Genomic DNA, 11,723 nt, shown 5'->3' with positions numbered 1-11,723 from the left:
TTGTTGTACTAGAGCAATAAATTGTCTTACTAGTGAGCATAATCAGCATACTAGCATACATGCACCTGAAGATGGATATCAAGGATATTGATTAATTGTTGAAAGGGCTTTCAGCCACTAAGGTCACACAATTTGCAAAAAAAAAAGACCATAAAGGGCTTCTGAAGTCACAAACAAAAAGTTGAACGCGAGAGTTCAATGTACTGCACCTCGCTAGGTCTCAGTTCAGACATCACCAAAGGGTTAACTGTGTTGCATTCGTGTTTAGCTTCTTTTTACGGCTGTGTGACAGTTACAAAAAAAAAAAAAAGACGTGAGGATTCTCTAACAGCACTCCTCATTCGTTATTAAAGAGAGTATTTTTGTTGCTTTGGCGTTTATATCTAATATAGACAATATTAATATAGTAGCTTTTATTTTAACAATGTTACGTGTTAATGTTACGGTTGCCATTCCAGCAGTAGCAACATTGTTTTTTTTATTTTTTTATTTTGTATTTTTTCATCTCTGTGTTTTACTCTACAAATGCAAATGACTTTTGCCAAAGACACGGACACAACCTTGTGTCATGTAAAGTGGGGTACACGCATACCGATAATCTGACCTAATCTGAGCATTTTCTGTCCCTTTCCATCAAAATTGAAAGTCCTGATTGTTGGATGTCTCTGAAAGGTTTTCCTGTGGTGAGGCGTGTACGAAGAGTGATTTTTATGTTCTAATTCCCGGAAAATGTTAAACCTGTTCAATATTTACGCAAATCCTTATGTGTGTGCCGTGGTCAACGAGTTCAGAGGGGGCAGGACTTCTGATTGTGAGGTGAAACCGAACGAAACCCAATTAGGGAGCAACCTGAAGCTCACAATGTTGTCCGGAAACAAAGTAAAGGAGTAAGTGTTAAGTGTGTGTGTGGGTAGCTTTTCGATCATGTGACGGGTATTTGTTTGTCCGCCATGTTGTTAGTCAAGATTGGGAGGAGCAGACAGTTGTTCTGTATATAAGTACCCCAATCAGTTAATGTAAGATATGTTATACATTTTCTAGGTTCCTTAGATGTGCAGAGTGCTAAGAAAGTTGACAGAGAATAGAGAACCTTCGCTTTTAACGGCATAAACAACTACGATTCCGGAACAATTCAAACATTTCTCACCGCGTGCGAAGACAAGCGGTAATAAAGCTGAGACCGTTTCACTTACTGACCGGAATAGTTAACAGCTTGACTTACTTTAGCTAAAACAGTATTGATTTCGCCTAGTAAGAAAACGGCTAAGATAAGCATTAGCATAATGACCGGCCACAGCAACATTTGACGTAATATCCAATTTTATAAATCTGTTACTTCAAAGTACTGAACAGCGAAAATGGAGATATGATGCGTTTTGTAACGTTGCTAAAGAGCACTGATGTATTGACTGGGGTATCAGGCTGGAGTGAGATGAGGTGCTCTTTATGAAAGCCACAATCTCAAGTCTTTTCCTTGACTACTATTTCATCTTCTCTGCCTCCAACATGGCGGCCACGGGCATGTCTACAGGTGCGTGTCGTCATGGGAAAAGCTACAATTGTAATGACAAGCAGAAGTTTGCAACCAGATAGGCTAACAGTGTAGCTTCTTCTACTTGCACTCTTTTTTTTTTTTTTTTTTTTTTTTTTTTTTTTTAGGCAGTCTGGATGCCCTGTGGCACCATGCTGCCTTTCACAGGTCAGTGTTGGTACTACGCCAGACATCTGGATTGGCCTTTTGTCGACGGAGATACGGTTGTGTGTGTGTGAGGTTCTGTGCTGGTTATCTCAAGTACACCACGCATTATAAGAAGGGCAGTAAGAACAAACTTGTTCTCGTTATGTGCGAAGGTTTAGATGTTAGAAATCAGTATGTGTGTACTGTACCCTGCTTAAGGTGCTTTAAAAAAATTTTTTTTTTAATAAAAACTAACTTCATGTTTTTTTTCATCCTCAAATCAGGGTTTCTGCTCACATCTCTTTATTTGGTTATTTTACCATCCTAAATTTCACCACCTGTTTCAATTTGAATCATTTACAGGCCTGAATTTTCAGGTATGGACGTGTTATTGTTTTGTATACTGTCTAAATGTGTATCCTGTGTGCTTTTTCAGTACAGCCTCATCATTTTGGAGATGAAATTGCCCTTAACAGAGTGTCTCGCTTCCCTACTTGCTCCCTGTTTATTGGACCATAGGGGGTATAGCAACACTTGGCTTAGTTCCCTGCACCATCTAGTTAGTCCGTCTCTCGTCTGACCACGTGCACACTGCTGGGTGTCACAGCACCAGTTTGGACATTTCCACTTCATTTCCCTTTTGGCACCTTCCCCCGTGCTGCTTGCACTTTTTTTTATAGAATGCGAGCCAAACAGCATGCATAAGCACGTTACAAAACAAGCAGACTAACTTTTTCAAGCACATTTTCTACTTTGCTATAAAAGAAGTTTCCTATCAAACGAGTATTCTCTCATTTATTTTTTGTATGGAAAGATCAACCTTTTTTTTTTCATCAGGGAAATGGAGTGTTGCGATGCCACGTTTGTGGTGGTCACTATGGGGGTGACAAAAGATTCTAAATGCAGCCGTGGCTCTTGGAAGCTGTTGCTACGGAAAAGAATCCACACACAGTGGCGGCTCAGCCTTTACTTTTGGTGCAAGTTGTGCTCATCATGTAAAGCCAACATTGAATCTGAGAGGAAGTTGCTACAGACTAATAAAAAAGCTCTTTAGGACCATGTACTAGTACACTGTTTTCACTAGTAAGACGATTCGGCACACTATAGTGTCATGACTTTCTTATAATGTCACTACTAGTAGTATGCAGTTGCCAACTAGCGCGCATTTTTGTTGCGTGCAGTTGGCGGTCGAACTGCATGTTCGTAGCGCATGGGCAAAGAGGTTACTAGTACATGGACCTTAATCTTATATCAAAGATACTGAGTAAATACTAAAGTGGCTTTCTATTATGTTGTTTATTGAGTCGATATTTTTAATTTCCAGATTTAGTGTGCAGAAATTTCATACAGCAGTAGTGACTGAACTGAACTAGTAGCAATTAGCATGCACTAGTGCACACATTTGCCTGACTACCCTATGTTTCTGTGTTTTGTCACTACTATCACTCACTGCACGACTTGAATGGCTTCACTGCGACATGACAGTTGCACAAACTGGAAAAGATGATTTCACAAAAGGTTTAGAAATACTGGAAAATGTCGTTTTTAAGGTACTGTACTAACACTTTGACCTCGGACTAATCGTTTATATAATTTTTTTTAAAGCTGCTCACTCATGACAAATAAGGTTGATTGTATGAGATGTAGCACAATATGCAAGTTGTCTGGTTTCAATCACCTTCATTGATTTAATTAAAATTAAGTAAAAAAGGAAGTTATACGCCACTATGGTAATCTACCATTTAAAAAAAAAAAAGAGAAGCATTTAGGGGCAAATACTTTGTCTGATATATATTTTTTTAAATTTCAATTAAAATGTCTTCCAAGTTTACCTCAAGTGTTTAACCTGTTGCTGGCTCTATATTTATATATATAATCAAGTTGGTAAAAATTTCTTGGAATTGTTGTGTTGATGATGTATTGTTCACACTATACTCTTTGTCTTTACATGTGACTTTGAATCTGTGTAGTAAAATCCATTATGGAGTAGTTTGTTTATGTAATAATTCAATTACATTTTTGAAACGGAAGCAAGGGGCCACCGCACCATCTGTACTGTACTCAACAGGCACATAGGTAACAAGAATATATCTCCCAGAAGTGCTTCCTAGTCTGTAAATTAATTCTCAGTTTTTACTTACCTACTAGACTGGTTCATATCCTGGAATTGACATCTTGATAGTTTTTTTTCCTTCTGTTTTGTAGTTACGTTTAAGCAGTAAAATTAAGATTCAAAAGGCTGGGTGTATGAATTACAAGTAATATGAATTTGTGTCAAGAAAAAATCTTATTTTTTGTTTGCAAATTAACCTTGGTGAAACATAGCAGATGGTGAAAGACATATACATATGTTAACATTAAACAAATAAAAAAATATCTGAAAACTGAATCCTCTACAAAAGTGTTTATTAAAAAAAGAAATTAGTTGGGAACAGAAGTCGAGATTATCTTCACATCGTCAATAGGTCGATCTTGCCCTTTGGTTTCCACCAACCCAATCCGGTTCAGCACTCCTATTCCCTGGTGCACTCTTCCAAAAATGCTGTGCTTTCCATCCAACCACTGAGTGGGTCTGAGCGTGAGGAAAAACTGACTTCCATTCGAATCTGGCCCTGCATTGGCCATAGCTATTATACCAGCACCTAACGAAAAAATAAGACATAAATAAATAATAGTGACACAGTACACAGCAGGGCCGGGCAAAATTCACATTTGAATTGAAAAATTACCCCTACATTCCAAATCAATTCTTGAATTTGAATTGAGGTGACAAAAAGGAAGCAGATTTACAATCACGACTACTCAACCACAGTTGTAGTCATTAACTTATTATACCTTTTGATAATTTGGCACAGTGACAGAATTTCTAATCATTTATTCATACTTAATTTCTGACTGAAGCGCTACTTACCAGTGAACTTAAGCTCTGAGTGGAGCTCATCTTCAAACTGTTTCCCAAATATGGAGGCACCACCACGACCTGAAAAAAAGATATCAATACAATGCGTAAACTAAATTTATCAAGAAACTTAGATTAAATCATCAATATATTTCGTAATTTAAGCATTTGCCAATGGACAGACGAATGCCAGATATGTATTGCAAGGTATAGATGAACCAACCTGTCCCAGTAGGGTCACCACCCTGCACCATGAAGTTCTGTATTATCCTGTGGAACTTTGTGTTATTGTAGTATCCTCTTCTAGCCAGTTCAGCAAAGTTTTTGCAGGTCTTGGGTGCATGTCTCCAGTAGAGTTCCAACACAATTGTCCCCATCCTGCGGTGCAATGTAATTTGAGCATGTATTAGTTACATTAACGTTTATGCAAGGCTTCTAAGGGGTGAAAAAAATAAATGGCTACAAATAAAGTACTTAAGGCGTAAAGCGTGTGAATAGAGTGCAGTAAAATAGAATGCAGTATTTATACAGAACAAATCGGCACAGCCAAGTGCAAGCTAACGTGTTACGGTGTTAGCGTAAAATGTTTAAATGAAAACATACGTTGTCTCCAGTGAAACAGTAGGAGGTTCCCATGTGTCCGGAGGTATCCCTGACATTATATTGTCGAATCTATTCAAAAATACAACACAATTTTAGCCAAACTCAAGCTGAACAACAAGCGTCGCACATTTATTCAAATAGTTTGCAGGCGTTTGCGCTTCCGTGTTACTACGTCATTTCCGCCGTATGTTGACGACCAGTATGAGATACCGCCGCCTATTGGCCAATAAGATTTATAGCACAATCAACTGTGGAATATTATTTGATGCGGTATCAAAACTCTGTTAAATGGTAAGTAAGTAATTTAACGTTTATTTTGTTTGGTAATTGTAGTTCACAGTGGCGTCGGACCGCAATGCCCATAACAGAGAGTTTATGTATTAATGTTTCTAATGTAAATGGTAAATGTTTTCATTTGGTACAGTTTTAAAATCATAAAATATTTCTTATTGTACAGCAAAATTTTTAAAAAGGAAAAATAACGAAGAAGCACGTCATTTAACGTGTTGTTCCTAATTTGACCTCCATGTGGCAGCAGTGCACATATACAACTGTGAAGCAAATACCGGGGCCGAGAAGAGCAAACGATACAAACACATCTGCTACTTAATGTTCCTGACACTGAATCTCTTGCTTCAACCTAATACTTTCACATTTACGCTACAAAAACACTGAGATTTTTTTTAATTACAGGACTGTACGGTCCACTTTAGCTGAGACAGATGCAGCCACTGCACTGGTGCTCTTAAACTGTCATGTGACTAATCAGATGAGGACATGTTCAGTAATCCAATTAGTAGTGGAGCAGCGTGCTAAGCTTGAAGCCGGGTGAAGGTATTTTTGCGTGGAAGCGTCACATAGGAAAGAGTAAATAAAAAGAGGTGAGTCTGACATAATTTTCCAAGGAAATAAATGGAATTGTATGGAGCTACGTTAATGTGCTCCTGCTTAGTGCATTACATAGTGTGTACGTCTTGTTAAGAGATGCCTAGATATATCCTGTTCATCTTTCTCCTCTATGTCAAAGTGCTCCATCATGTCCATTCTCAAAATTCATGCCCGAGAGATCTTTGACTCCCGTGGGAACCCCACAGTGGAGGTTGACCTCTACACAGCTAAAGGCAAGGGGACTGAAAATGTGTAACTTTTGTTGAAGTGTACGTCTTCATAGTTTTTTGTCTGTGGCATTCTCAGGTTTGTTCAGGGCAGCTGTACCAAGCGGTGCATCCACTGGAATCTATGAAGCGTTGGAGCTGCGAGATAACGACAAGTCACGCTACCTTGGCAAAGGTTTGTGCTTAGTCCTATCATTGAAAAAAAACTTTTTTTTTCCTAGTGCCTAGAGGATTTCTGAAACAAGTATCCCGGAGGAAACTGTCCTTCATTCATGTTTGTTGTCTTTCGGTGAAGAGGTCAAAATAACAGTAAAGTCTCATGCAGCCGTATAACAATGAGTCTTAGTATGGCTAAACATCAGTGTGTATATTTGCTACTAATTAGCAATCTCTAAAGAGAGACTTCCCCTTCAAGGTTGTCCTTAACGAATATCAGATGGGCCTTCAGTACCTAACTTCCTAGCACAGTGGATGTCAAACGTTTTACATCAAATACCACCTTAAAAAAAACTATGACCAACTACACTGTACTAGGAAGAATTTCTTCAAACAGCAAAGAAATATTGTGTGCTTTTTACTTTTTCAGTGTTTATACAGAGCTGTTTTTTTATTTATTTAATTTTGTTCTCCTGTACTCCATTTGCAAAAACGTATTGTCCAAATTTTAATTCATAGGTCAATTCTGTATATAATTGATGAATGCAATACTGAATGATTAATTGTCTATATCATTTTTTTGATTTTATATGGACTTTCATACCACAGGCGTCTCACAGGCAGTCGAGAACATAAACTCATCCATTGCGCCTGCGCTTGTTGACCAAGTAAGAAATTAATCCTTCATGCATTGAATTTGATTGTTAAACTTTTCATTGTCACCATATTGACATGTTCTTCATTCGCTCCTTTTAAGGATGTATCTGTCGTCGAGCAAGGCAGAATCGACCAGCTGATGATCGACATGGACGGCACAGAGAACAAATGTAGGTGGCAATTGCTACTGATGTTTTTTTTTCTTACTCAACTTTTATTAAAAAAAAAAAAGGACTTTTAGTTTCCGTTCAGTATGGATAGATACATAGATAGGTGGATACATACACTTAGATAGATAGATTCATAGGTAGTTATGTAGCTAGCTAGCTAGATAGATAGATAGATAGATAAATAGTGTATATATGAATAATTCCAATTTACATGTGTGTAATATTTCCTCGTTTACTGTCACAATTAATGATGAAATATTTTCTCCCCCTCTCATTGTTTGCTCTTTATGTCCAACAGCTAAATTTGGTGCCAACGCCATTTTGGGTGTGTCGCTGGCTGTTTGCAAGGCAGGTGCAGCGGAGAAAGGAGTCCCTCTATATCGTCACATCGCTGACCTTGCAGGAAACCCCAAGGTCATCTTGCCTGTGCCGGTGAGAATTTATGTAGCACATCTGCTCACACCGTATTTCCTAAAAAGTGGCTCATGATATATATATAGACACTGTGCCCCAAATGTGTGTCTTCCTTTTAAAGAAACCTACAGTGCAGTGATGTTGTTCTTCCTGTTGCTAGCATAGATAGATGAAAAAATACAGAATAATTCTGGGACCAATAAGAGTGAAATTATTTCCCACGGCACACCTGGTGACCTTTAACAGCACAGTGGTTGTACTCGCTGCTGTTGTCCACCAAATGAGTAAATACGGTGTATTTTTGTGTATTTATTCCTCCATGTAACTCTTATTCCTCACTGCCATCAGGCCTTCAATGTGATCAATGGCGGCTCCCATGCAGGCAACAAGCTTGCCATGCAGGAGTTCATGATCCTGCCGGTTGGCGCTAGCACCTTCAGGGACTCCATGCGCATCGGAGCCGAGGTCTACCACAATCTCAAAAATGTCATCAAGAAGAAATATGGCCAGGATGCCACCAATGTGGGCGATGAAGGTGGCTTTGCTCCAAACATCCTGGAGAACCAGGAAGGTAACAGCACTTGATTCAAGATTACATGCAGCCTCTTACATCACATCCTGTCCTCTTCTTCACATTTGAATGCAATGTTTTGACACCGCAGCACTGGAGTTGATAAAGGAGGCCATCGCCAAAGCAGGATACACAGACGAGGTTGTGATCGGCATGGACGTGGCAGCCTCGGAATTCTACCGGGAGGGAAAATACGACCTGGACTTCAAGTCTCCCGACGATCCGTCTCGCTACATCGCTCCTGAAGAGCTGGCTGACCTCTACAAGAGCTTTGTGAAGGATTATCCAGGTTACCTCCTCTTAACATGCTGTTTGTTTACACGCTATTTATTCAACAGCGCATGAGTTTTTTGGGAGTAGCACTGAATATGAGGTGGGTATTTGTCTCAAAAGAGTTGACTGCTATGTTAAAAAGCAGTGGTGCTGCTGGTAATAAGCAAGGATAATCACTAGGCTGATGATGACTCAGCAAAATCGATTCATATTAATTAGTAATTGTAGTAGCAATTTGTTGAAATTACTCAATAATAGCGCTAAAGAGAAAGTCAACCCTCCTCCCCCACCAATTTCTTTTATTTATTTATTTATATGTACTATTCAGCCCAATTAGTCTAAATACAATTAATATTGCGTTAGTGGAATATGAGTTAAACAGCAAAATCCAGCCATTTTTATCCATCTCAGGCGGCGGCCATTTTGCCACTTGCTGTCGACTGAAGATGACATCACATTTGCTCAGGGCTCAGACAACAACCAATCACAGCTCAGCTTCAGAAAACAGGTGAGCAACTGTGATGTCATCTTCAGTCGACAGCAAGTGGCAAAATGGCCGCCCCCTGAGATGGATAGAAATGGCTGGATTTTGCTGCTTAATGCTTATTCTAAAAATGTAATATTAATCAGAATGTCATGTTTAGACTAGTGAGGTCACAAATAACATATTATTGTCAATAAATGTTTAAGGTTTACTTCCACAAATTATTTTTCCCTATTGCAAAATGAATAAAAATGCCATTAATCCATTTCAGCTTTCCCCCCCACAAAAAAAACCAAGACATTTGGGTATTTTTTATTTTCAGTTGTGGCTCTTAAAATAACAGGTAACCTTAATACGCATTACCACAAAGTCAATTCCTTTAAATAAATAAATAAATAAAATAATAATAATAAATAAATTAAAATAATAAAATAATAAAATTTAAAAAAAAAAAAATTTAAATAATAAAATAATAAAATAATAAAATAATAAAATAATAAAATAATAAAATAAAATAAATAAATAATGTTTCACAATTTTCAGTGGTGTCCATCGAGGACCCATTTGACCAAGACGACTGGGCTGCGTGGAGCGACTTCACCGCCAGCACCGACATCCAGGTCGTCGGAGACGATCTCACTGTGACCAACCCGACTCGCATCTGCAAGGCTGTGGAGGAGAAGGCCTGCAACTGTCTGCTGCTTAAAGTCAACCAGATTGGAACCATGACAGAATCGATGCAAGCGTAAGTTGATGTCGGTTTATGTCACAATCTAATCGTCTTGTCTCATCCTGTGCGAGTAAATCTCTTCCTGATCTTTCAGGTGCAAGATGGCCCAGGAGAGCGGCTGGGGAGTGATGGTGAGCCATCGCTCTGGAGAGACCGAGGACACCTTCATTGCTGATTTGGTGGTCGGACTGTGCACTGGACAGGTAGACACACCAAGAACAATGAAAAGCCAAGATAAAGTCAACACGACACACTTTTTGTACACTTTCAGATCAAGACGGGGGCACCTTGTCGCTCGGAGCGTTTGGCCAAATATAATCAGATTCTCAGGTGAGTCTCAGACATACATCTATCTAGCCGATTTTTTTTTAAATCTGTAAATTACATGTAATATTTTTAACAAATCTCTGCAGGTGTTTATATTTTCAAATGATCCACTTTACAACATTGCTAGTAAATCACAATGTACTATCACTGTGAGGTATTTTAGAACAGGTGAATGAATACAAGTACCTTTTCAAACAATACTTTTCTGCTGGGCAATTTTTTATTTTTTGCTGATTTTCACTCTTTTCCCACATAAGAACAACATGGATTGGGGGGGGGGGTATCTCATGTTTTTATTTGTTGACGTTGAGCTTGAAACATGTTTTATGTTTTTTATTTGTTATAGTGGACGTCAGGATAATGTGGCTGTAAATGTAACGTGTTGTAAACTTACCAAGCTTATATTTTTAACATGAACATCATGCAAATCAACTTACGATTGTGATTGGTTAGCTAGGAATCCAATCATGAACCAGAAGTGCTGACATTTTAAATGAAAAGATAATTCAATAAAAAAAGTAAACTAATACAAAATAAATGTAAAAAAAATTATTGAAAAAAACAAAAAAAATCAAACAGGGTATACGCATAGCTATGAACATCATTCTAATATGTTTGATTATTTTTCATGTTAATGTTATATGTATGCTATTTAATTCAGTGATTCTTTTGTGTACAACTCGAGGGAGCCCACCATATAGAATCACAGATTTAGAACATTTGGGCATACAGTAATTGAGAAGAGTATTAATTATGTTGGACATACAACTTTTTGTCATGTTTTTAATTTAGCTGAATAAAATCTAAAACAAGCTAAGCTACTTTCTTGTGTCATTTGCAAATGAAAAATTCCCATACAAACAGCTATAACTGTTTAAAATAGATTTAACTGAAAATGTTTCTAATTTGTGAATAATTTCGGGTTTAACTGCATATTAATTTGATTTAATAAATTATATTTGCATAAATTGTATCTAATCCCTTCAGGGGAAATCCAATGTTTTCTCTGCTGTATATATATTTGCTGAGCACCACTCAGAGAAAGGAAGGCATGTTATATAATGCCTCATCCATTCATGCGTTACACAACAAAGAGCGAAATGGCATGCATGCAGACAGGAGAGTGATGTCAAGAGTGGTGTCTCAGATTGAATGGTGTTTTGCATGCCTGAGTTTTGCTGGCTCTGTGTTGCTCAAAGGCGCAAATAATCTGTGTGTGAAACTAACTTCAAGTGTTGTATTACAGAATTGAAGAGGAGCTGGGAGACCAAGCTTGTTTTGCAGGGAAAAACTTCAGACAGCCATTGGCAGAGTAAATATATACCCCCAAAAAAACACAACAGGAAATCCAAAAACCATGCAGCTATTATAAACTAGTTATGAGAACTGCCGCTCTTGGAGATGTAGTCAATAAAAAAATAAATCACATTATATATTGTGTGTTTTTTTAATGATGTTTGTTGTGCTCACTTTTACTTTCATTAATGTGTCACACGTGTTGACTAAGTTATAACTTATAACATTAATGACATATTTCAACAATAAATGGATGCATTCTTTTGGCTGTTCTGGTAACTAAATTACAGTGTGTAAGTTTTCATTCCAAGTAAGAGTTTTTTGAGAATGGATGATGGCACTTAAGCATA

At 37.9% G+C, this 11,723-nt stretch overlaps 2 protein-coding genes across 2 annotated transcripts; one reads left to right on the top strand and one right to left on the bottom strand.

Annotated features, from left to right (window-relative positions):
• Positions 1-4,067: 4,067 nt before the first annotated feature.
• Positions 4,068-5,350, bottom strand: ppil1 (peptidylprolyl isomerase (cyclophilin)-like 1). The gene is made up of 4 exons (XM_086088144.1): positions 5,181-5,350; positions 4,801-4,955; positions 4,590-4,658; positions 4,068-4,320 (listed from the first exon to the last, which is right to left on the bottom strand). Exons 1-4 carry the CDS (start codon positions 5,234-5,236, stop codon positions 4,100-4,102), a joined length of 501 nt encoding a protein of 166 aa, XP_085944270.1. The 5' UTR covers positions 5,237-5,350; the 3' UTR covers positions 4,068-4,099.
• Positions 5,351-5,793: 443 nt separating this feature from the next.
• eno1b (enolase 1b, (alpha)) lies at positions 5,794-11,508 on the top strand. Its single transcript, XM_086087024.1, has 12 exons — positions 5,794-6,061; positions 6,208-6,301; positions 6,375-6,470; positions 7,061-7,119; positions 7,209-7,278; positions 7,577-7,710; positions 8,041-8,263; positions 8,355-8,552; positions 9,564-9,765; positions 9,845-9,953; positions 10,022-10,080; positions 11,324-11,508. Exons 2-12 carry the CDS (start codon positions 6,217-6,219, stop codon positions 11,391-11,393), a joined length of 1,305 nt encoding a protein of 434 aa, XP_085943150.1. The 5' UTR covers positions 5,794-6,061; positions 6,208-6,216; the 3' UTR covers positions 11,394-11,508.
• Positions 11,509-11,723: the final 215 nt, after the last annotated feature.

The sequence above is a fragment of the Leptonotus elevatus genome, chromosome 10 (assembly GCF_054856555.1).
Source record: "Leptonotus elevatus isolate MCC_2025b chromosome 10, RoL_Lele_1.0, whole genome shotgun sequence".
Classification (NCBI taxonomy): Eukaryota; Metazoa; Chordata; class Actinopteri; order Syngnathiformes; family Syngnathidae; genus Leptonotus; species Leptonotus elevatus.
This window is presented reverse-complemented; position numbering and strand designations above follow the sequence as displayed.

Excerpts from the sequence above, each read along its gene's own strand:
- ppil1 (XM_086088144.1), bottom strand. The coding sequence starts at position 5,236 with ATGTCAGGGATACCTCCGGACACATGGGAACCTCCTACTGTTTCACTG. Across the intron at positions 4,659-4,800 it reads TGGTGACCCTACTGGGACAG|GTCGTGGTGGTGCCTCCATA; the intron begins GTTGGTTCATCT and ends TCTTTTTTTCAG. Across the intron at positions 4,321-4,589 it reads CTCAGAGCTTAAGTTCACTG|GTGCTGGTATAATAGCTATG; the intron begins GTAAGTAGCGCT and ends TTTTTTCGTTAG.
- eno1b (XM_086087024.1), top strand. The coding sequence starts at position 6,217 with ATGTCCATTCTCAAAATTCATGCCCGAGAGATCTTTGACTCCCGTGGG. Across the intron at positions 7,120-7,208 it reads CGCCTGCGCTTGTTGACCAA|GATGTATCTGTCGTCGAGCA; the intron begins GTAAGAAATTAA and ends GCTCCTTTTAAG. Across the intron at positions 9,766-9,844 it reads ATGACAGAATCGATGCAAGC|GTGCAAGATGGCCCAGGAGA; the intron begins GTAAGTTGATGT and ends CTGATCTTTCAG.